We start from the raw sequence: 26,506 nt of genomic DNA, 5'->3' as shown, positions 1-26,506 counted from the left end.
GGCTAAGTTTATTATTTAAAAAAACTGTTCCAGAGACCAAAAAGTCCCCAGGAGGCTCATCCAATCTCTCACAGAACAACGGTTTTTCTCTTGCACGAGACGGACTTTGAGCAAAGCCTGCTCGATCCTGTTGGCAGACGGAAAAGCCCGAAAAACTCGACTCTGTATCTCCATCCCCAAATAGAGAATGGTCTGGGATGGAGTCAGTTGCGACTTCTCCATGTTCACCAAGAGGCCTAACTCTTTCGCAAGATCCAAAGTCCACTGTAGGTCCTGCAGACAGCGATGACGGGACGACGCTCTGAGTAACCAGTCGTCCAAATACAGGGAGGCTCTGATCCCCGATAAATATAGGAACTTCGCTACATTCCGTATGAGCCTCGTAAAAACAAGAGGAGCAGGGCTGAGGCCGAAGCACAGTGCTCGGAATTGATACACCACCTTCCTGTACACAAACCTCAGATAATGTTGAGAATTTGGATGTATCGGAATGTGGAAGTACGCATCCTGCAAGTCGAGAGAGACCATCCAGTCGCCCTCTCCGACTGCTGCCAAAACGGATTTGGTGGTCTCCATCGTGAACTTTGTTTTTACAACAAACACGTTGAGAGCACTTACATCCAGTACTGGCCTCCAACCTCCTGTGTTCTTCGGAACCAGGAAGAGACGGTTGTAAAAACCTGGGGATTGAAGGTCCGAGACTTTCACCACCGCCCCCTTTTCTAACAACAGAGACACCTGAAGATGTAACGCCTGTCTCTTTGTCTCCTCTCGATACCTGGGAGAGAGGTCTATCGGAACTTTCACCAGAGGAGGTCTTCGTACAAAAGGAATTTTGTAACCCTCCTTCAGCAACAAAAGAGACTCCCGGTCTGCACCCCTCTTCTCCCAGGCCTGCCAGAAGTTGGTCAATCTGGCACCTACTGCTGTCTGAGGACGTGGGCAGTCAGACTCTGCCACGTGAGGATTTAGATCCTCTCTTCTTGCCTCGCTTGCTATCGGCACGAGAGCCTCCCATACTGGGAGCTCTGCCACGAAAAGGCGGGATAAACCTTGCCGCTGGCGTGTCAAACTTAGGTCTGCTGACATTAGAAGATGAAGGTAAAGCCTTACGAGCAGACGTGGCCATTAAATCATGAGTGTCCTTCTGTACAAGAGACGCCACGATATCTCTAATAAGCTGTTGAGGGAACAAAGCAGAAGACAAGGGCACAAAGAGAAGTTCTGACCTCTGACAAGGAGTGACCCCTGCAGAAAGAAAAGAACATAGAGTCTCTCTCTTCTTAAGAACCCCTGCTGTGAACGTAGCAGCTAGTTCATTAGAGCCATCCCTTATTGCCATGTCTATGCAGGACATAATCTGAATAGAGACATCCCTGTCCGCTGACGAGAATTTTCTACTCAAGGCTCCCAGGGACCAATCCAAAAAATTGAAAACCTCGAAGGCACGGAAAATTCCTTTAAGGAGATGATCCAGATCTGTAGAGGACCAGCAAACCTTCGAGCGTCTCATGGCCAGACGACGAGGAGAGTCTACAAGGCTTGAGAAGTCTCCCTGGGCAGAGGCAGGCACCCCCAAGCCGAGAACTTCTCCCGTGTCATACCAGACGCTCGCATGAGAAGCCAATTTGAAAGGGGGAAAGGCAAAAGAGGACTTCCCTAAATTCCTCCTGGACATTAACCAGTCTCCCAACAAACGCAAAGCTCTCTTAGAAGAGCAAGAGAGCACCAACTTCGTGAACGACGAAGTCGAAGAAGTCAAGCCCAGCATGAATTCAGATGGAGGTGAACGAGGAGCAGCAGAAACAAAATGATCGGGAAACAGATCCTTAAAGATAAATATTATCTTTTTAAAGTCAAGGGAACGCTGAGCAACCCTAGGCTCCTCTCCATCCGAAAGAGTCCCCAAAGGAACATCAGCAGGAAGGGGATCAACAACTTCCTCATCCGAAGGAACATCATCCAACAAAGGCAAAGTCCCGCGACACGGAGAAGCATGCCGAGGAGGCAACGATTGACAGGCTATATCAATATGCGAAGGAGCCGCAGCAAAAGCAAAGGTAACGACGTCACGTCGAGACTGCAAAGACTGAAAGTCTTGAGACTGAAAAACAACAACAGACTGTGGCGACTGACGTTCGACATCACGTCGGGACTGCACAGACTGCAGGTCTTGAGGTTGAGAAACAACACCCGACCGCGGCGACTGACATTCGACGTCACGTCGGGACAACGGAGTCGGCCGACGACCGTCACGTCGAGACTGCGGTGACTGCTGCAGAACGTCACCCTGAGACTGCGGAAAATGACGTTCAACGTCACGGGACTGACGTGACTGACGAGGAACACGATCAGAGTCACGTTTAACAGCACCGATAACATTAGCGCTAACGTCAAAATGACGAGACAAATCTCGCTTAGGCGGTTGAAGACCTGAGTCACGCTTGCCGGACTGGCGAACCGCAAGCAAAGGATCTTTACGAACCTGGTCATGCTCATAAACTTCCATTAAGGATGAAAGTTTCAACTGCATGTCTTGTAAGACACTCCACTTAGGGTCAACGGGAGTCGAAACGGGCCGTGACGTCGGCAACGTCTGTATATGCAAGTCATCGCACCGAACGAGACCCTCGGACTCAGCGTCACGTTTACGCTTAACAGGCGAACAGCCATCCGATGACTGAATACGGTCAGAGCTGTCCCAATGACTACCTGTCCTGAAGGGACTGACTTGCGTTTTAAGGGTCTTGAAACCTTACGCCAAGGTTTCTTATGAGGCAAATCATCGGAAGACGAGGAGAATTTAGTTTCTCCCGTCTTATGGTAAGGACGTGCTTGAGGAGCAACGTCTGATACCTTTGAGGGAACGTCTGTACTTTGGTTTACACCTCTCACTCCCTTAAGTCCTACGACATTCCTTCTCCCTGGTGCAGGGGAGCTTGAAAGAGGTCTCGGACTAGGTAAGCGACAAGCACGAACAGACGAACCCTCCGTCGCAACACTAAACACATTAGTCGCACTTTCCACTTTACCACTTTCACTTTCCACTTTACCACTTTCACCCTTTAAAAGCTTAACGTCGGACATAAGCTGGTTCCTGTCCGATGCCAAGGTTTCGACCTTCTCACCCAACGCTTGAATAGCCAATAACATCTCACGCATTGAAGGTTCATGAGTGCCAATAGGGGGTTCTGAAACTACCACTACAGGAGAAGGATTAGGTTCAGGGGCATGGGAAGAGGAAAAATCTATAGATCTAGAAGAGCTTCTTCTCACCCTATCTCTTTCGAGTTTCCGAGTATATTTCTCATACTCCAACCACTCGAATTCCGATAAAACCACACATTCCTCACACCGATCTCCTAATTGATAGGATTTACCCCGGCAATTAGCACAAACAGTATGAGGATCGATAGAAGCTTTCGGAAGACGTTTGTTACAGTCTTTCGCACATTTACGATAGACAGGAGAAGGGTCAGCCATTATGAAAATCCAAAGAAAATCCAAATGAAAGCCAAGTTCATCAACAAAAATCAAAAAAGGGTTTCAAGAGTTTTATTGAAGCAAAAAACCAACACAGCGAAAGCAATAAAACCAAAACCAAGTACTTCACCAATCGGTAGAAACTTGAGGTCAAGCGCGAGCGGAACCAATGTTGTCTGGACCACCGACAGAGAAGAACTGGTTTGGTTGAGAAGTATATGCGGTATCTGGCCGATAGTCAGCGCTGGTGGGCACACCCGACAACCTTCATGGCGATCGCTCGCGAGTTTTTGGAATCTGTCGACCGTCGGAGACGTCAGCTATTTATATATTCACCGGCTAAGTTTAATATTTAAAAACCAATGTTCCTGCTTAAAGCGTGTACCTCACTAACTCTTTTAGCAGTGGCAAGGGTAACCAGAAAAAGTGTTTTCAAGGTTAAATCCTTAAATGAAACCGAGTGTAAAGGCTCAAATCTGTCACTCATGAGAAATTTAAGGACAACATCCAAATTCCAGGCAAGGGGAGCTGTTTGAATCTTCTTGGTTGTATCAAAAGACCTAAGCAAATCTTGTAGATCCTTATTATTAGAAAGGTCTAGGTTCCTGTGTCTAAAAACCGTTGCCAACATACTCCTGTAACCTTTAATAGTAGATGACGAGAAGTTATGTTTAAATTTAAGGTCCAAGAAAAAATCTGCTATTTGGGTAAGAGAGGTACTGGAAGAGGAAATCGCGTTAGTCTTACACCACTCTCTGAATAACTCCCACTTGGACTGATACACCTTGATGGTTGAAGACCTCCTTGCCCTCGCAATTGCCTTGGCTGCCTTCTTCGAAAATCCTCTAGCTCTAGCGAGTTTTTCGATAGTCTGAAGGCAGTCAGACGTAGAGCTCGGAGGTTTAGATGATTTCGGGCCAAGTGAGGTTGTCTGAGAAGATCGGGTCTTATGGGAAGGCTTCTCGGGAAATCCACCATCCATTCCAGTACCTCTGGAAACCAGCTCCTTGACGGCCAGAACGGAGCTATCAGTGTCATTCTGGTCTCTTCGTGGGAAATGAATTTCTGAATCACTTTGTAAAGAATCTTGAACGGAGGGAAAGCATAAACCTCCATGTGTGACCAGTTCATCAGAAAGGCGTCTATGTGCAAGGCTTCGGGATCCGGAACCGGAGAGCAGTAACACTCCAGCCTTTTTGTCTTTGCGGTGGCAAAGAGATCCACGAGAGGTCGACCCCATAACCGCCACAGACTCTTGTAGACGTCCGGGTGTAAAATCCACTCTGTGGAGAGAACCTGACCTCCCCTGCTGAGTCTGTCTGCGCTCACATTGTTGACCCCCTGGATGAATCGAGTCAAAAGAGTCACCTTCCTTTCCTCTGCCCAAACGAGAAGAAGTCTTGCAATCTCGTACAGAGGCCAAGAGTGGGTCCCGCCTTGTTTCACAATATAGGCCAGAGCTGTCGTGCTGTCCGCATTGACTTGGACCACTTTGCCCCTGATCTGCTTCTCGAAGCCTATGAGAGCCAGATGAATAGCCAAAAGCTCCTTTTGATTGATGTGGAGAGATGTTTGCTCCACAGTCCAAGTCCCCGAAAGCTCCTTCTTCTCTAGAGTGGCTCCCCACCCCGAGTTGGAGGCGTCGGAACACAACACGAGGTCTGGGCTCTTCTGAAGAAAAGACAAGCCTTCTTTCAGTCTGGGCTCGTTGTACCACTATTGAAGATGAGACTTGATGGAAACCGAGATGGGAATGCACTCCCTGTCGAGGTTGTCCCCTCCTTCCAATGGCGATTGAGATGAAACTGAAGAGGACGCAAGTGCAACCTCCCCAGGGTCACGAACTTCTCTAATGATGAGAGAGTCCCCAGAAGGCTCATCCAATCTCTTACGGAGCAAAGTTCTCTCTTCAGGAAAGTTTGGACTTTTAGGAGGGCTGCCTGAATTCTCACTGACGACGGAAAAGCCCGAAAACTCCGACTGTGAATCTCCATCCCCAAATAAAGAATCTCTTGGGATGGAGTCAGTTGCGATTTTTTCGAGCTCACCAGGAGGCCCAGTTCTCTGGAGAGATCCAAAGTCATTTTGAGGTCCTTCAAACAACAATCGGCTGAGGAGGCTCTTATCAGCCAATCGTCCAGATACAGAGAGGCTCTGATTCCCCTCGAATGCAGCATGCTTGCCACATTCAGCATGATCTTGGTAAACAATAGAGGAGCCGTGCAGAGTCTGAAACAAAGAGCCCTGAACTGGAAGACCTTGTTTCCGTCCATGAACCTCAGATAACGTCTGCAGCTGGGATGAATCGGAAGGTGGAAATAGGCGTCTTGAAGATCTATAGAGACCATCCAATCGTCCTTCCTCACAGCCGCCAGAACTGTCTTCTGAGTCTCCATAGTGAACGTCGAATTTTGGACGCAACCATTTAGCACACTTACGTCCAGAACCGGTCTCCACTCCCCGGAACTCTTGGGTACTAGGAAAAGGCGGTTGTAAAACCCCGGAGACGTAACATCCTGCACTTCCTCTATTGCTTGCTTCTCTAATAAAAGAGACGTCTGAAGACACATGGCTTGCTTCTTCGGTCCCTCTCTGTATTTGGGCGAAAGATCCACCGGATCTGTGACTAAAGGAGGATTTGCCAGGAAGGGGATCTTGTAACTCTCCTTTAACATTTGGACGGACCAGGGGTCCGCTCCATTTCTCTCCCAAGCCTCCCAGAAGTGAGTCAACCTGGCACCCACTGGTGTCTGAAGGAAAGGGCAGTCAGACTTTACCTCGGCCGGACTTGCCCCCTCTGCCTCTAGGTTTCCTTCCTTCTGGTTTGAAAGAGCCCCTTCCAGAGGATTTCCCACGAAAGGACTGAGAAGGTCGAAAACCAGAAGAGGATTCCTTAGGCTTACGAGAGGAAAACGACGACGGCAAAACTTTCCTTGTCGTATTAGTAACTAAGTCATGCGTGGCCTTCTGCGTGAGAGCAGTGGCCACTTCGCCTACCAACTCTTGCGGAAATAAGGTATTAGCCAATGGTGCGAAAAGAAGGCCCGTTTTCTGGTAGGGAGACACTCCTGCAGAGAGAAGAGCACATCGTGGTCCTTTTCTTGAGGATCCAGCCGTGAACAAGGCAGCTAGCTCGTTGGAGCCATCCCTCACACCTTTGTCCAAGCAGGACATCAAATGAACCAGTCCACTAGTGTCCATATCTGTCATATCTGAGACCCTCTTACTCAAAGCCCCCAGAGCCCAGTATAAGAAATTAAACACCTCGAAGGCCCTGAACAGACCTTTAAGCAAATGATCGAACTCTAGAATGGACCACCAAATCTTCGTTTTCCTTAAGGCAAGACGACGAGAAGCATCTACTAAACTTGAGAAATCCCCTTGGGCAGACGAAGGAAAACTCAAGCCCAACACTTCACCAGTCTCGTACCACACACTAGATTTAGAAGCCAACCTAGCGGGTGGAAAGGCAAAGGCCGTCTTGCCATAAGATTTCTTAGAGTCCAACCAGGAACCCATTAATTTCAAGGCCCGTTTAGAGGATCGAGAAAGAACCATCTTGGTATAAACTGGAACTTTGGTAGCTTTACCTAAGATGAACTCAGAAAGCGGAGAACGAGGGGCCACAAGAGTAAACTGATCCGTGAAAATTCCAGTAAGAATCAACATAAACTTGCGAAGATCAACAGCATGTTGATAATGCTTCTCCTCCTCATTCTCAGAGACTTCCTCAATAGGATCGTCCACATCCGACTTTTCCTCAAGTTCGTCTTCTGGCAGTGCAGCAACTGCTGCAGCCTGAACCGAAGGAGCAAAGTCTGGATGGGATTGCCTGTCAAAGCCAATATCTGCATCCAACGGACGGGGAGAAGTCGAAGTAGATTGACGTGAAACATGGACGGGTAGACGATCTTCGTCAACTAACAACTGCCTAGACCGCTTAGGATCCGACTGCTGTTGACCAGATTGACGCTTGGACTCAGAAGGCAACTGCCGAAGATCGCTGAGTGGACGCGTAGAGTCCGAAAACTGTTGACGCGAACAATCAAAGCTGTCAAGATGTCGATGCTGAGAATCGATGTTTAAAATACGTATGGAAATATCTAGCATTACTATCGCTAGTAATGTCACCGTACCGTTGGTAACACTGTGTATCATTCGTAACATGAGGAATTTTACCGTTCTCAATAAATACCTGAGGTTTGTGACCTGTCATACTACTAGGTTAGGTTAGGTGGGTTTGTTAGGTTCTGTGCCCTTTTTGTACTTTTTAAATATTGTGTAAAACTTATATGGAAAAATTATTTGAAATACTACTTCAAAACGTTGACACGTCTCGTCCACTTGTCGACGCCGATGTTCTTCCACACGACCAGAAGGCGAAAACCGGTCAACCAAACCTCTCTGACGCGACTCATCAAAATCAACCTGGCGTTGAACACTATGAATGGGAGACCGCCTAAGCGATAACTCGTCAGCACCAGAGACCATCAAACGCCTGTGCGATAACTGATCTGACACCTGACGCCCAGACATACCGCCAACACCTGGTTGAAAAGAATCCATCAACGACGAGAGTTGTTCCTTCATAGTCACAAGCATAGACCATTTAGGATCTACAGAACTCCCTAAAGGAATATTCGAACCAACGTCACCACGTATTTCGGGAGAAGAAAGCCAATCTGAAGGAAGAGGAGGAGCATGAATCGTAACAAGGTCTGAATCGGAAGGAATCTTATCCACACGAACACGGTGATATGACAAATTCGAAGATAATTTGTATTTTTCCTAACCATACAAACCTTAGCTATTTACATTGGGTTTACCTTTTAGCGCAGCTGAAATGGCGAGCCATTAGAATTTAACGAGGGTGTATGACCCCCACGCTAGTTAGTGGGGGGGGGGGGTAAGGGAGTGGTAGCTAGCTACCCCTCCCCCCCCTCACACACAGATGAATGCTCACTTTCACTTAGAGGTAGGACTTGTCTTGGGGGACAGGGCTGGCGGGCAAATATGTGTAAATAGCTAAGGTTTGTATGGTTAGGAAAAATACAAATTATCTTCGAATTTGTCATTTGTTCCGTAACCGAAATACAAACCACGCTATTTACATTGGGTGACTTACCCATTAGGTAGGGTGGAAAGTCCCCAGCCATACTGGCTTTGGCTTTACCCAGGGACTCAGAATCCGAGTGAGTCGCACTCGAGAAAAGGAGTCCCTGCACCTCACAAGTTCCTTGCTCCGCAAGGAACCGTGTGGCCTACATAAGTTTGTGTGTGAAGGAAGAAGTGTGACCCGTCCTAGGCAGTTGACCTGGAGTTCCAGAAGGAACTCTGGGTTAGGACGTTCCCAATACCACCTCGTCAGGGTATGGGGGACGCGACAGTATTGACTCAATACTCGGAACACAAGGAAGCATGGTTTACCTGCAGAGGTTCGAGGTCAGCTATGCAGAGACCAGGATGCTGCTTCCCCGTAGAGGGGATGATGAAGAAAGAAATAAGGGCCAGACATACTTCTTTCGTTCATGCAGACTAAAACCTGATAACAATGCCCTCAACCTTCTGCTACCTGTCCAAAAAGGAGCCTGAGGTTAGACCAGCTGTTGTGTAGCCACCACAGAGCGATAGAAAACATATCGAGACTCCTGTGGGTCACGCCCTGCAGGAAGCGGGCTGCAAAAGTCATTAGACGCTTCCAGACTCCAGCTTGTAGCACCTGCGTCACAGAGTAGTATTACTCGAAGGCGAGGGACGTTGCGATGTATCCAACATCGTGCTGTAGGGCGACGTGACGGGGGAGGGTCTGGAGACAGGTCGAGATGAATATCCTTGAGTCCGGGCTGAAGAGGTATACTGGTGACTCTCCCCCGTGTCCTCCTTGTGCTCCCAAATCGGCTACAACTGAGGACAAACTGCAGCTGTTCCCAAAGCTAACCTCTCGATTCCTTTACTGGCAAGAAAGAGAAGGTCTTGGGACATCAGATACAGAATGGAGACTCGAAATCTTGAAGGAATTGGACCGAAGGGCCGGGACCCCCAGATTCTGAGTCTAGCCAACAACTCAGGAGCGAACCTGAATGTTGCCTTCCCCTCTTCCTTAGAAAGGGCGGAGTCGTACGAGACCAAGAAGATTGCTTACACACTGGCCGTGGCCAGAGTGAGCAGGAGACCCAAGGCGGAATACAATCCGAGGCCTGTCGTAAAGGGTCTTGAGAAGATCTCTTGAAGGACTAAAAGTCCGAGCCATGCTCCAAGTTGGAGGTCTTCCTCCGACTGGGGCAGGGACGATCGTAGCTTCGACTGAGCGAGGAAAGATCCAGCGGGCAGGAAAAAGTTATTCCTTTAAGCCTGAAGATCAGGGAAAGGCTGAGCGACAGGCTTCATTGCCGAGAGCGGAAAGGAGTTTCCTCCCGCCGAAAGGCAATAAGACCATTATTGCTGGAGAAGAGGCCTCAAGGGAAGAGGTATATCTCCCACGGCACCAACCACCGAAGACTCTTCACTTTGCCTGGAAGACCCCTGCGGATGACTATCGCAGATGACGCGACCTCCGTACCGCGACTGTAGCGGGTTGTCTCTTCTTGAGGAGGAGGCGTAGTGTCTCCAGGCATGAAGCCGAAGCGACGCCCCGGTTCGGGAGAGATGTCGCAGTGTGGTTGTTTGAGTAGTCTGTGCCGTGGGAGAAGCTCTCCCGGGAGTTCCGTCAGGGGAAGCAGAGGGTCCAGAAACCGTTCTGCGCATAGTCCCAGTGGAGCTCTCCCATTGAAAGGTTGACAGACAACCTGGTCTTGTTGAGACCCATTCTCCACAGACAAAAAGGAGGGAAGACGCAGGCGTCGAAGTTGTCCCACCATCACCGGAATGCATCTTGCCAGAGTCTCGGGGTCTGAGACTGGGGGTAAGAACAGCGGAAGCTTGAGGTTCCAAGCTGTCGCGATCAGGTCCCCCAGACCAGGACTTGCTGGTTACTCAAGGTCAAAGACCCCCAGGTACACTCTCTCTACAAGGATCTGCTCGGATAGTCGGAGAGAACATTCCTCTGCCTGGAATGAGAGAGCCGATGGTGGTATTGAGAGAATCTCAATCATCCCGGTATCTCTACTGCAAGATGTGAAGGTGTGAAAATGCGTCCCCTGCTGGTTAGAACACGCCAGAATCATGAAGTCGACGCACACGGGGCGACTCGGCAGGAGCTGTAGGATCTGTAGAGGGGCCAGACTACGGCCCCTAAGCCTGCCTGAATGATGGAGAGGTATCCTTCAGGTCTTGACCATAGGCCTGGACCGGAATATGCCCCCCCCCCCCCTTTCCTTTGACGAATCCGAGAACAGCATCAAGAATGTGGGGAAAGGACGAGAATATCCACTACCATCAAGAGGTTCCATAGGTCAACACCCATTGCAGGTCTAATAGTTCCGCTGGTCCCATAGGGGCCAGGAAGTCCGGTTAAACGTTGCCTGAAACCACCGGAACTTGGACCGCCCCACATGGAACTTATCCTGAGGCGACCGTTCGGACTATAGACGGGTCAATGAGGAAAGGAGAACTAGGAAACGTTCCAAGGTAGGGCTGAAAGCTCTGCTTGACTGAGAACAAGTACTGCGACTCTCCTCAGTCTTGCCACAGCCAACTGAAAGGAAGGCTCGGAGGATGTGGCAACAGAATCTGGCGTCCCCAGGTGATCACCCATCCAAGTACCGACCAGAACCGACGTTGCTTAACCTCGCTGGACGGACGAGAAGCGGGGTTTCCAACATGGTAAGGCCGTTGACTCAATATCATGGCCAGATACTCCAGATGTTGAGGCAGAAGAAGAGAAGGCTCCAAGCAAAATACCATGAACCCACACTCATGGTAAGCATCCGGAAGCTTGTCCCGGCGCTGAAGAAGGTCGAACCCGAGCCTACCGGAGTTGACCAGCCTTCCAAAAAGCAGAGGAGGCGGAAGCCTGCACCTGAGCGGCCATGAGGAAAGCAGGGAGAGTTCTCTGGGGAAAAAAACCTGCTATGCCACGGCGGGATAGCCACACTGCATCATAAGCAGGAATACTTGCAGTCTAGGCTGAATTCGACGCGCTCCCTGGAAGATGGATGGAATGGAAACTGAAAGTACCCGTCCTTCCGATCCAGGGTTTAAGGAGTCCTGTCGCCTTGTTACCAGTCTGATCGATTCTGCTGTTCTACGCTGGCCGAAGTTTGTTCAACAAACTTGATCAGGGCTGAGAGGTCGACTAAGGAACTCTCCTCTCAGATCCTTCCTTACAAGAAAGGATCGACTGAAGAGGCCGGGGGTGAAGCCGTCGATGATCCTATGGAAGACCTTCACCTAAGGTATGGATCATTCTGCCCAACCGGGCAACTCTTGCCGACGCTATGGCATAGAGGTTCCGAGACACTGAATTCGCTGACAGAGACGGCAGGCGCGATATCCTTGGCTGATCACAGATTTTGTGCGGGAATGGGCATCGGGAAGCTGTCATCCGGATGAGTAACCTTAAGCATCCTCCCAGCGAGAAACCTGCAATCCTAGAGTTCGTGAACTCTGCCGCTCCTTTTAGGACTATGCCCCCCCGGGGGAGCCTCCCGTGCCATCTGTTCCTGACAGGAGGAAACTGCAATTGGACACCTTGTCCCAGTTGTTGTAGCCGATAACTTAGGCCGACGTGGTTGAAAGAAAAGGGCGCTGGAGCCCTGCAGAGTCTGGAAGAAAGCGCCTTGGAGGAGTGAAAACGGAAGTCGATTTACTCCGCACAGCCGCTGTCTAAGTCTCTGTCCTTGGGCACAAACAAACTCTTCTCAAGGATGGAAGGGTGTCTGAGGTCATCGACCTCCACAGATGAGACACCCGAAGGAAGCCCTCAGTCAGCGCGTCCAGATGGTACAACATCGAGCTTGTCCGCAAGTTAGATACTTAACGACGAAAGGCCAAGGTGCCTGAGCTCGAGAGGAGGAAAGTACCCATGATCTTCCTGTAGCTTCCTTGAACCAAACCTCGGGCCGTAACCGAGGAGGGAAAGGACCTGGTAAGCCCCCAGAGGAAGGGGTAAGCAGTCACCCCTTGGCCGATGGAGAAATCTCGAACGGAAGGCCCCCCGCCAAAAATCCTTCCAGGGAATGACGGGGAAGGGCTAACCCAGGTTCTGGAAAGAGGAGTGTTGCTCAGACCTCCCTGAAGTTTCTTCCTATTCTTGCAAGTGCCATGCTCTGCGTTTACGGGGTGAGGCCGTGTTCTGGAAATACGCTCCAGAAGAACTCGCCAGGCTGGCCATGCTGCGAAAACCCCAATGGGAATCGTGGTCGCAATCGCCCTGGAGCTCGCGCGATGGTAATTCAAAGATTTGCGCGTGGGCGAACGTGGAAGCGCCCATGCGCGGTCACGCAGGAACGCAAACGAAGGTGAGCGAAGGAGCGCAGAAGGAGAGCGAGCGTGGTAGGAAGGGCGAGGGCTGGTGGTCGGCGAGCGATAACCCATAGACGAGCAATGGATACTGCAAGAATTAAGCCGACGTTCGTGCGAAGAAACACTGTAGGTTCGAGCGATGGAACACCGTCGGTTTGCGCGACGGAACACCGTCCGTCCGCGTGATGGAATACCGTTGGTTCGCGCGCGGGCGAACATTGGAGAGCATGTGCGCGGACGCGCATGAGCGTAGATGTGCAGGCACGTGGGCGTGCAGGCGAATGATCGCGCAGGCGAACGGTCGCGCGGGCGCGCAGGCGAGCGGTCGCGAGGGTGGGCAGGTGAATGAGCGCGAGTCCGAGGCGGCGAATGCAAGCGTTAGCGCGATGGCGATGAAGCACGCTGCCGCATGGGCGAGGAAGACCGCTGGCGATATGGATCAACAGGCGATCGGTGGTGAGCTGGTGAGCGCTAACGTGCAGGTTGGCGATGGCGCATTGTGGCATGTCAACGCGTTGGCGAGCAGCATGCGCAGGTGGGTGATCGCGCGATGGCGAGCAGCATGCGCAGGCGGGCGATCGCGCGATGGCGAGCAGCATGCGCAGGCGGGCGATCGCGCGATGGCGAGCAGCATCCGCAGGCGGGCGATCGCGCGATGGCGAGCAGCATCCGCAGGCGGGCGATCGCGCGATGGCGAGCAGCATGCGCAGGCGGGCGATCGCGCGATGGCGAGCAGCATCCGCAGTCGGGCGATCGCGCGATGGCGAGCAGCATGCGCAGGCGGGCGATCGCGCGATGGCGAGCAGCATCCGCAGGCGGGCGATCGCGCGATGGCGAGCAGCATCCGCAGGCGGGCGATCGCGCGATGGCGAGCAGCATGCGCAGGTGGGCGATGGCGAGCTAGTAGCTGGCGAACCATGTTCCTTCAGAAGTGTTGGAGAACGTTGGCGTGCCGGCTGTAACACACGCGGGCGATCCGCAGATCGCCGAGACAGGTGATCGCTGACGTGTATAACGCTGTTGAATAGGCGATACTGTACTAAAATCGCCTGTGCGCGCTGGCGAGCAGGTGATCGCTGGCGAGCTGATGATCGCTGACGAGCAGAAGGCAACGCGTGGAAGCCTGCGCATAGAAGAAGAGTCCTTGACCCAGACCTGAACCGAAGTTCTAGATCGCGAGGGCAAACGTGGGCGCACAGGAACCAACAGGAACAGCAGGGATGATCATCATGAGAGCGCTGACGAACAGGAGCGCACTGGCGAAAGGAGAGCGCTAGCGATCAGGAAGCACTGATGAGCAGGAGAGCGCCTGTGCGCTAACACTGAGCAGGAGCAGGAGAGAACACAGCAGAAGGGCGCGCAGGGGAAACCTGCGTTGTCCGTCGGGAGACAGATGTCCATCGGAAGACCGTAGCCTGTCCGCCGGGAGAATGACGTCCGTTGGAAGACCATTGTCCGTCGGGAAGACCGTTGCCCGTCGGAAGACGAGATCAGACTGCTGTCCATCTGCACCAAGGCGGAAGATCAAGAAAAAGGAGTTGTAGGCTGCAAACGGAGATTCAAAAAGGCACCTCTTAGCACCCTTATAGGGAGATGAGAGGCCCTTACGACGAGGCGGACGGTGGGCCTTACGGCGAGGGAGGCCAACAGCAACAGCAGCAGAAGAATCCTCCGAAGAGGAGTCTCTATGAGTGTACTCTCTCGCGAACGAAAGAGAAACACTTCGTAGAAGAGACTGGTCAGCCAGTGACCTAAAAGGAGCAATCCTCCGAAGAGGGGCTCCTGCAGTTGCCCAGCCCCTTGAGCGAAACTGCAGGTGTGACCAAGAGCATAGTCGCACGAAAAAAAGGCAAGAGAAGAACCCCCCAAAAGGGGAAAAACTCAAGCCTGGACAGGAAAAACTTCCCTCGGAAGGAAAGTTACCCGCCCAAGGAGGCAAGCCTCCTGAGAGTTCTAAAATGAACTGAAGAGCTGTCCGTCGTCACGGGAGTACTTCCAGTAGAAAGAGACACGCCCCCGACGAAAATATAAGGGGGAAGGCAGCAACAGCCGAATCCCCAGGCCTCAACAAGACAGCTCACACCGTTGCCATATTACAGAAACGAACTAGATCGGTAATTGTAAAAAAATAAAACAAAAATCATTAGTACACATTCATTCCCCCGGGAAGGCTCCGAAGAGGAATCCCGAGGGAAAGGAAACAAGAATTACACAACAGGTACGTGCCCTCACAACCACTTACACCCACGGAAGGAGAGCTGTAACCAAAACAGAATTATAACAATTATAATTATGAAACTATGTAATTATGTAATTTAAAAATGAATGAACACTAAAGAAAGAACGAAAACCCCGAAGGGAATCGTTCTACAAGCTGGGAAAAAAAAAAAAAAAACTGCAATTAGATTCATAAACTAATTGAGACAAACGTACGGCGTAGCAACCCCCCCACACGGAAAGGAAGCTACAAGGGCGTAGTAACACGTAGTAAAAGGGTGAACGACCTCAAGAGAGAGAGAGAGAAAGACCGAAGTCAAACTCGATCGCCACCCATAAAAATTACGCCGTGGTGGCCTAACTGCCGAGGACACCACGTAGATATCGTACACTACACACACAAATCTGAAAAGGAAACTTACTGATTTCTATACTCAAATATATATACAAACATGAAAACATGTTTACATATATATTGAGTAAAAGAAAAGTAAGCGATTAAGTAAAGACAAAACAAACAAACAATGGCTGCCAAGAGAGGACAAAGACAGAGACGTCTGTCAAAGTCCGAGCCAAAAGTGAAAGTGAGCATTCATCTGTGTGTGAGGGGGGGGAGGGGTAGCTAGCTACCACTCCCCTACCCCCCTCGCTAACTAGCGCGGGGGTAATACACCCTCGTTAAATTCTAATGGCTCGCCATTTCAGCTGCGCTAAAAGGTAAACCCAATGTAAATAGCGTGGTTTGTATTTCGGTTACGGAACAACTGGACGTTTAGCCGGAGTGCAAGCGATGGGAGAACGGAAACGTTCCGGTGAGTCCCACGAACTACATCCTGGACGCACAGGTGATTCCTGACGTTGAGAAACATCATGCGTCCGTTTAAGCGGTCTTGACGCGCGACGCCAGATCTCACTCCCTGACCCTTCATCGGAAGACGGGGATAACGCATGAACCTCACCTTTCCTACGATGAGGGTGAACGGCCTGAGCTACGGCAACAGGAACGTCCGAGGGGACGTCTGCACGATTGATGACGCTTCTCGTTCCCTTAAGCCGTTCGACATTACTTCTCCCATGGGTTCGAGAGATCGAAAGAGGTCTTAGGCTAGGTGAACGACAAGATCGTGCAGACGCACCCTCCGCAACACTAAACACATTAGAAACACTTTTCACAATACCGAGAGAGTCGCGACTTTTCGGTACACAAACATCAGACACCGAAACACTTTCCACAGTTCCGACAGAATCACGGTTTTTCAGTACCTTTAACTCGAAAAAAAATCGTATTTCTATCTGCCGCTAAGGACTCAACTTTCTCACCAAGAGTCAAAATGGCGGTAAACATGTCTTTCATAGTAGGTTCCTGATCTACCACCACGGGGGAAGGAATAGGATTAGGAACATTAACATTAGGTAAGGCTCTATCCACAGATCGTGAAGAACTACGCCTAACTCTATCCCTCTCTAGTCTCCTAACATAACGATCGTATGTTACAAAATCATCATCAGTTAAAGAAAGACACTCATTACATCTATCATCAAATGAACAAAATTTACCCCTACATTTCACACAAAAATTATGAGGATCAATAGATCCTTTAGGAAGTCGAGTACGACACCCTTCACTAACACACCTACGTAAAGCAGGGGAGGAGTCGGCCATTTTGAATGGTTACGTGAAAGACCGACGAGCAAAAAATAAGGGAAATATTAATAAAGATAACCTCAAGCAAAAAGATTTCAAGATTAGAAACAAGAGAAAACAATTAACGATAGCTTAAACTCAGAAAAGAACGTTGTACATCACCAAACAACTTCCCAAGAGAGTAAAACCACGAGAGCGAACTTCTATATGTCAGCCAGCTATGGCGGCAGAAGAAGAACTGAAGTTGGTGTGTTGTTCCACCTGACCTACCGCTAGGGTGCGGTTGTACACCTGCCGTATCTTCGATAGCGCGAGAATTTGAATTTCTGCCAGGGCGTCAGGGGACTTCAGCTCTTTATATAACCAGCGGGTAAGTTTTATATTTAAAAATCATCTCATTATATATTCCCATTCAATATTATTCATCATACATGAATACTTTCTCTGGACTAGTTTCCCTATACAGTTCATTCATGTTTACCCTCTACACTCCGTTGTTTTTCTGTTAACCAATCACGAACTGATACCTATTCAAAGTTTACACAAGGGGGTTGTCAACTGATATTTCCCTACCCCCTTCCTTTGTCTCTTTAAGTGGTCTGTTCATACCAAATCCTTTTCCCTTGTAACCTTTGTCCTAGTAAGGTGTCCATCATTTCAAGTGAGGTTTATTTTTTCGTATTTTGCGATGAAGGAAGTTATAGATACTTGTAACGGCTTCAGTATTCCATACCTAAAATCATTTGCTAAATTCCATGGTGAATTTAATTATTCTTCAGCCAATGTTGATAATTTCCTGAAATCACACAACGTAATTCCTCAACCCTTACAGTGCCGTTTCCCTCCTATCTTACAGGAAAGACATTCACGTATTTTATTGTAATACCGAAACCATCATTCCTAAAATCAAAAAGAAACGTCGTTGTGGTTATACCGTTACTTATTATAAAGGTACATTTTTGGGAAAAAGTCGTCTACCTCCATGGAAGATAACATTAATTGCAAAAAGGTAAGTCATTCCTCAATAGTCATTATATGTGTTTTGTGACCGGGGAACTCCTAGGTTAGGTTAGGTGGGTTTGTTAGGTTCTGTGCTCTTTTTGTACTTTTTATAGTGTAAATCTTATATGGGAAAATTATTTAAAATACGTATGGAAATATCTAGCATTACTATCGCTAGTAATGTCACCGTACCGTTGGTAACGCTGTGTATCATTCGTAACATGAAGAATTTTACCGTTCTCAGTAAATACCTGAGGTTTGTGACCTGTCATACTACTAGGTTAGGTTAGGTAGGTTTGTTAGGTTCTGTGCCCTTTTTGTACTTTTTATATATTGTGTAAAACTTATATGGAAAAATTATTTGAAATACAGTGAACCCTCGCTACTTCGCGGTTCGACCATCGCGGATTCACCACTTCGCGGATTTTTTCCATAACCCATATATATACAGTAACATATATATATATATATATGTATGCATGTATTTATGTATATATGTATGTATGTATATATGTAGGTATGTATATGTGTATACATATATATATATATATATATATATATATATATATATATATATATATATATATATATATATATATATATATATATATATATATATATACACACACACACATATATATATATATATATATATATATATATATATATATATATATATATATATATATATATATCTAAAGTAGGAAGATGTGATGTAGTTCTAAGGGAATAGTATGGGAAATATGTCTGGGTAATAAGCAAAGCTCTACCTCCAGTTTGTTTCTTCATTATGATCAGAGATAAATGTAAACAAAACATTCGTTGCCATTTTTTAACGTGCTTTTTAGCGTGTTTAGGAAACGCATGATATAAAATTGCCTTTAATATTTGTGCCTGTTTTAGTTTAGGGTACTGTAGTACATGCATTAAGTGTTCTGTACATTAAAGGGTAGTTTGTTAACAGTACTACGTACAAGAGAAGGTTTTAAAAGTCTGAATATACATGTTGAATAAATAGGTAAATATGGTGTCACTACTTCGCGGATTTTCACCTATCGCGGCCGCGTCTGGAACCTATCTACCACGATAAACGAGGGTTCACTGTACGTATGCAAATATCTAGCATTGCTATCGCTAGTAATGCCATCGTACCGTTGGTAACTCTGTGTACCATTCGTCATCGTCGGTAACACTGTGTACCATTGGTAACGTTGCTAATGTTATTGTTCGCATCACATTTGTAAGGGAAGTGTCGCCGTTGAACTAGTGTTTATATTTAAATATTTTAACCCATCATATATGACAACATTGTTTATATTTAACCATTTTAACAGAAAATATATGTTTTCCTGTAGGAAATATCGTGATTAAACCAGTTTTCACCTTCATTTCATCAGTAATAACATCAACCAATTCGACAAATTAAAGTTATGCGAATAGGTTGATCTGTTTGTTTGCGGTTGAAATGAAGTTCATATTCGGTTAAATCACGTTATTTACTATAGGAAAACATATATTTTATGTTCGGAATCACACCCTGTAATACAATACAAATTTACCGGATTATGCTTACATTTTGTGTGTAAGAGTAGGTCTTAGTTTCTTTTGTATTCATTTCCTCATGTTTCTATGTGATGTGCAACACCAATCTGGTCGTTTTTTGCCATTTTTCGTCGTTAATATTTGAAAAATGGGTGCGGCCTTTTCTTGGACATTTACCATTTTCTGTTCGAAATGATACCCTGTAATACAATAAAACTTTACCGGAACCAGACGTTCTGTAGGTCACACCTGTTTTTTAATAGAAAAGCAGAGCCTTTGTATATCAGCGGCCAGTTCCTCCCATTTCGATTCAAGATTGACAGTAATTAATCTAAATTTACCCCCTCTAACTTAACATACAAGCCGTGTCCTTACCTACCTACTTATCGGAGGGAGGGTAACGCGCGACCCCCCTTCTACTGCCGTATTCTAAGTTAGTCATAATCAAACATACACCCTAGAAAAGCTTTTTCTGTCCGTAACTGTAATAAAATCCATAGCTTTTCTATAATGGTGGTCGTCCTTCCATAACTCAATATATATGGATTTCCACCAGGAACCCTTATTAAAAACATTTAAAACAAAATAAATTACAAACCCGTCTTATTTACTACAAGCCATTTATTGCACCATTCTACAACTTTACCAATGTAACTTCTAAGTTACAGGAAATGGTGCTTGTAAAACATTCGTAGCTTCAGGTACAAATAAGTTAACAAAGACGGGTAGTCTGGACTATATCTATGTTCTCTCAAAAGACAGATGTTTACTACATAAACATTAACATTCAATCTTAAGAGCATTTTCATTTTCAAAATAACGTAATTCAAAGCACCATCCATAAGGGTCATTTTCCCCTAATACAACAAGGATATTCCCGGACCTCGCCCACTTTCATTAGGTGTCAGACAGGCCGGATGCTGTAATAAATGTGGTTCATTTGTACGGAAACCTTACCTTTTTAATATTGTATATTCTGGTTAGTATACCAATACATCTGTCGTTGAGAATGGATAACTTCTCCGCGATCTTTTGTTGAGTCGGAGACAAATTTCGCGACATTTTCTCTATCTTGTCATTTTCATGGAACAACCCAAAACAAATCTAGCCTACTCTATCCGTGAATTTCTTAATAATTAGTCATACTAAAATTAAATAACAGATAAAATTATTCTTTTGGTTTTCATTTGAAATATTAGTGAAATCTTTTAATAATTATTATTTTTTCTTTAAAGTTTTGGTCTTTCAAAATATTAAGAAATGCAGCCATTCATAAAGCTTATAGCGCCGACAATAGACAAATCGTAATTTTCTCAATGATTTTTTTCTGTTCAGTCGCAAATGACGCAGGAGTTGAACACTGTCTTTTATTTTAGTATTACACCTTTGTACATATATTTGTTAATGTATAAAACCATAACAAGCTACGACCTTTGGTAATTTATGAAAGATGCTTCAAATACCGGAAGAAAACACAAAATATTAACTGGAAAGAAATTATTTTCACACACCTAAGGCCTGCCTGAGCAGACTCTTAGTGTCTGATGGAGGGCGAGAAATAAACCCCTAAAAGTAAAAAAGTAAAAGTAAAGTATTTGTTATAGTCGCAAAGCCTGGGGTGGTGGGAGGATGTCTATGCATGATCACACCAAAATTCAGTTTTATTGTCAAACTAAAAGTTTGTAAGCCAGTTTGAGCGTTAAGGGGGCATAGTTTGCACTGAAAGATTGGGCACTGGGCAGAGGTGAAAAATTACGGGCTTACATGATTACCAAAAAAAAAAAAAAAGGCCCTTTGTAAATGTGGAAAAGTAAGCCTGCAGAAAGTGGGTATTTCAGCCTACAGAACTTACTACCGACACTTCTAATGTAGTTTTGAACATTGTATTGACCAAGATGGGATAAAATAAGGTAAGACCGTTGGTCGCTCGATTCTCGCACTGTGTCGTCACTGGTGCAAGTTGATTGGGCAGTGCACTGATAGTTATGTATGTTGTAGTGTTTTGCCGACTGTGGCCAGATGTAGCACGCAGACTGCCTTGTGTCCTAATGCCGACCACTCTCCAACGTTCACTTCACAAAAAGATAAAACGGTGGAGTACCCCAAAATCTGGGCAACAGGTAAACAGTCAAGAGAACTGGGCACCATCCCTTGATTTTATACTGGGCAAGAGGACCCAGCTAGAACTGTAGTTGCTTGATATTATTCTAGAGGCAATCCGTCTCGCTTATTACTAGCATGCATGGAGTCCGATATAAATAGCGGGAGCTATATTTCAAGTTATTTGAACACTACAAACGTTAGGGGAGGAAACAATTATATTACAAAGAAAAAGACTTCATGCTGGAAGGGGTGTAAGATGTGCCATTTGTAGCGCCTAAGCGCCGCCCATAAAAGTGATGTCATTGCCACGTCACGGGCTATCTGTTTTTCCTTCGACTGTAAATCAGTTACAATGAAGATACGAAACCATGCTGATTATCATTTCCTGATCCTACCCAGCTGAAGATCTAACATGGCGCAATGAATGAAAAGGAAAAGAGGACCTACAGTAATAACCGTGGTTTGCTTGAGGGTACACTCAGACACACTGTGATATCTTATATCTTATTTCTCTTCCTCTTGTTTTGCTAAAGTTTTTATAGTTTATAAAGGGATATTCATTTTGATATTATTGCTCTTCTGAAAGTATTTAATTTTTCCTTGTTTCCTTCCCTCACTGAGCTATTTTCCCTGTTGGAGCCCCTGGGCTTATAGCATCCTGCTTTTCCAGCTAGGGTTGTAGCTGAGCAAGTAATAATAATAATGATAATAACAAGCATGGCACCACCGCCGAGACGACCCTCGCTTGCATCTCCTAGGGGCAGGATTGCAAAAACAGGAACCTCTGGAACCAGCATCAGGATATCGCCGGCTTCCATGCTGCAGGCTCACCACGTGTTACAAACCCAGCAACAAGCCATCCAGAATCTTCAGGCTGAGATAACAGCGTTGTCACTCCAGGGTACCAATGTCCCCCAACCAAGGATCCCTTCGTCAGCAGCTCCGGAAAAGTGCGAGGCTGAGATGTCCCCTGCAGCCTTCAGGTCTTGGAAACGGTCAATATAGTGTTGGTTGCAACTATGCAAGTTGAAGCCAAACGAGGCAGTTTATCACATAAGGCTGCATTGTGTTCCGATATTGCAATGTTCTGTCGATTCTAGGCAAGGCCAATATATAGAGGTCGGTCGGACAGGGGATTATCCATGACTCACCCTTCAAGACTCGTCAAGCTCGCCACAATCAAGGCCTTCGCCACAATTGACCCTGCCCAGTCATACAAAACCTTTCGTAGCGGTCAGTTACCTTGTTACAACCAAAGCTATATTGTCTCTATTTACAACGGAAGCAGTCACTTAACCGATAATGCCAAATAACTGTTCTGTTTATGGATGTCTGAATACCAAGAGAAAAACAAAAGGCAATGGTATTAAGTATTTTACGTTTCCTAGAGACAAAATTTTCTGTGATAAGTGGATACACGTGTGTTGCCGGTCTGATGAAATCAATCCAAAACATGCAGTGGTGTGTTCAGCTCATTTCACACCAGAGGACTACATTGATGATATGAAATCAAGGTTGCTGAATATTGAGAGCCCTAAAAATATGAGGTTATTGAAGAAAACCGCTGTCCCATCTGTACATATACCAAAAGGTGAGTTAATTTCATGTAATAAAGGTAACTGAAATCCCACCTAAAAAATTGCATTGCCTCCGAAATTTATGTTATTTTCTCTTATTGAAAGAGTTCATTCTAAAAGTAAAATCTCAAAAAATAAGGTGTCTATACAAATTTCAGAAGGGCATAATTCTTTCAAGTAAATCTGGTATTGGTCTTTCTAATATGGTTAAAGATGTTTTTAATGTAGATTATATCATGACTCAAAAGCTGAATCAAGACTGTGTAGAACATCTGTTTGGTTGCATAAGGCAAATGAAGGGCACATACGATCACCCCAATGCTGTTGAATTTAAGTTTAGACTGAGGTCATTGATTCTGGGGAAAGATGTAAAAATAATTAGTGAAAAAACGAACATCATTGCAAAGGGCAACAATTATGATATGTTGATAAATGAATCTGCATGCAATTCCAAATACAGTGATGATAGAGAATTAGCATTAGAACTGTACTTGACCAGCTCATTGTTTAAAGATTTAGATTTTGAATGCCCCTCAGAAGATATAAACAATCAAATTCTAGATAAAGAAAACGAAAAAACGGCTGCCACTGTAATTGAAGATGAAGCTCTTAAATATATAGGTGGTTATATTGTAAAAAAGTTTTCTACAAAATATCCACAATTAGGAAGACAGATGAAAGAGTGTAAAAATTCAAATTAATCGTGGATTGGGATAGTAAACAGAGGTGAATTGTACATGCCATCAGATGAATTTTATTCTCAATTAATTGTGCTACGAGAAGTTTTCAACACAATCCACGGTTCATCACTTTTAGAAGGGAAATCGTGCAAAAAATCTCTTGTTGCTGAATTGCAACGATCAGGAGTAAAGGTCCCAGACGACATTATTGATTTTTTTTGCAAAGATATCTATATATTTTAGGCTAAGGTACTTAAATAATGCTATCAAAATTAAGAAAAGAAAGACAAAAATTGAAAATGATCGGGGAGATGCCAGAAAAAAATTAAAGGTAAATATTTAGATATGTTTAAATAGTTTTTACATTTCAGGATGTTCAAGCAATGAATTTTTATATTTAAAGTTAAATATTTAGATATGTGTAAATAGTTTTTATTTATGATTATATTTAAGTGTGTACATATTTTCCTTAATAAAAGTTACAACTACAACCGAGTTTCCTTCAATTCTCACTGATGAATTCACACTGCTGTACTGTCTACAGTAATATTATTTTATCAATAAGATTGTTTAGGCATTCTCAGAATTTTCTGATAACGGAAGTATCAAATTAAGTAGTCAAGAGGAAGAATAATTCAAAGGAAATAACAATAATGCCCTAATATACAAAGCCACAGCCTAACAGAGAATCACCAGTTGGAGCCGGAGTGACGTCACAGTCAGCCAGTGGCGGGAAGATGACAGTTCTGTCCGACCGACCTCTATATATTGGCCTTGATTCTAGGTATACTGACGCCCAGTGGAGTGCCCTGTCTACTGAAGGGGAATTCAATGTGGTTAAGCAAATGGTAGAGAAAGCTTCTAACCAAGCAGTGCAGTGGCTAGCGTTTTTTTATTTGGCTCAAGAGCCTAGTGAGTCCTTCAATGATTATTCTATTAAGTCTATGCAAAAGGCTACTGATTGTGCATTCACATGTCCTAACTGTAATCATGATTTATCTTAATATATGCTTTTGCATAAGCTCATGGTAGGCTTAAGTGATAAAGTGCTCAAAAGGCAAGTGCTTCAATCAAGCAATAATATTCGTGATATCGACTCCCTCAGAGTCATGTGCAGTGCATTTGAGGCTGCCCGTGACGACGCCCTTCGTAATAGGGCATGGCTTAGCAGCTCCCCTAGAGCAGCTGCTGTTGGTGGGTTTGAGGAGGAACACGAGGTGGAGGTGGCAGCTGTCCTTATTAATTGTGACAGGAGCACCTCTGTAAAAGTACAATCACGTCCTTGTGGTAATTGTGGTACTCGTCATACCCCTGGGTATTCCTCGTGTCCCGCAAGAAAAATGACATGTTACGGGTGCGGTAAAACGGGTCACCTGAAGAAGTGTTGCAGAGGGCGGAGCGCCAAGAATAACATTAGTGGTTTGGCAGCGGACATAGCGGGTGCAGAGATCGCGGTTGTCATAGTGGCAGAGGCAAGGTTGCAGAATGGGCTGTCCCCGCAACCCACTATTCGTGTCGATGTATGCTTGGCCAACTTGGGAGAGTGCCCTGTGTCCGAGTGGTGCCGGACACTGGTGCCCAGGTTTGTGTTGCGGGACCCACTATTCTTGCACTGCTGAACATAAAACCAGCCAAGCTGAGGTTAAAGGGAGGACTGCGAGACTTTGCCAACCTGCTTCTGAAGTGTTTAGGATAGATCTCTTGTACCATAGAATACAAGGGGGAGGCACACAACCCAGGAAGTATACTTTGTAAAGTCCTCCATGTGGAATAATGAGTTAGGACAGGTCAAATCTGGCGGGCAGGCGGCATGTGCGCCACCTAGGGGCGCAAAAGGTAAACAGGGATATAAACAGATTCGCGAGGGAAGCCTCAGCTACCGGAACTGTTATACTACAATGATCTTTGAAATATTATCTTGATTTATTTGTAAGTAATAGTATAAGATGGTGCATCATTACTATGAGCCCAGAGGGGGCATTATTTTTTATTTATATTGCGAGCTACATAGCAGCCAGATGAGAATTACACATTTGGATAGGCCAATCATGGGCACATTTTACAGTTCTCCCAATGAGTAATTTTATGCAGGTCTGGCAGTAAATATAAGCACGCATCACAGTGTACATACATAGATTAATTTATATGACGGTGCATATCCCATATCCATGCATGCCACAGGAAGGTCATATTTATATGTGTGTGTATATATATATATATATATATATATATATATATATATATATATATATATATATATATATATATATATATATATATATATATATATATATATATGTATGTATGTAGCAGGATGGCCTATCACAGGTATGGTAGCCTATTTTGTTTTATAACCATTACAAGTGTGTAACTATGTACATTTATTTTTTCAGCTTCAAACATTCGTTGCATGTACCTCAAATAAAGTCATCAAATTATGAATGTCTTATTGACCATGTTTGAAGAAATATTGTTGACAAGAATGCAGGACATACAGACATGGCCACATCATTGAGGTGTGAGGCTCCTGGGTGCACGGAGGTGAAGCAGGCGGAGGATATGACAACGTGCATAGCACTGATGCAATTACATCAGAAGAACAAGCATGACGAAAACTCGTCCTGCCAGAAACCCCCCAAAATTAACTGCCCATTACTGAAACAAGGCGTCGGCGAAGATGACTGGGCCGCTTTCACAAAGCGGTGGGAAATGTTTCGTGATGGAACGTCTTTAGCATCTAACTAGACAACAGCTCACCTGCTCGCATGTTGTGAACCAGAACTTGAAGCCGCCATATTCAGAGAGGACCCCGCCATCGCAACAAAGACCGTGGTGGAGGTATATACTAGCGGCAA

General features: G+C 45.8%; 1 protein-coding gene across 2 annotated transcripts in view; it reads right to left on the bottom strand.

Annotated features, from left to right (window-relative positions):
* Hem (Nck associated protein 1 Hem) overlaps positions 1-20,415 on the bottom strand; it is a 616,888-nt gene extending 596,473 nt beyond the window's left edge. Inside the window, exon 1 of one of the 2 annotated variants that reach the window (XM_068351161.1) lies at positions 20,249-20,415. In XM_068351161.1, coding sequence (XP_068207262.1) covers positions 20,249-20,353 — 105 coding nt within the window. In that variant the 5' untranslated portion in view covers positions 20,354-20,415. The remainder of the gene's footprint in view (positions 1-20,248) is intronic. The other variant, XM_068351170.1, reaches the window with a different exon arrangement.
* Positions 20,416-26,506: the final 6,091 nt, after the last annotated feature.

This window comes from Palaemon carinicauda, chromosome 2 (genome assembly GCF_036898095.1).
Source record: "Palaemon carinicauda isolate YSFRI2023 chromosome 2, ASM3689809v2, whole genome shotgun sequence".
Taxonomy (NCBI): Eukaryota; Metazoa; Arthropoda; class Malacostraca; order Decapoda; family Palaemonidae; genus Palaemon; species Palaemon carinicauda.
The sequence above is the reverse complement of the archived record's forward strand: the minus strand, read 5'-3'. Positions and strand labels throughout refer to the sequence as shown.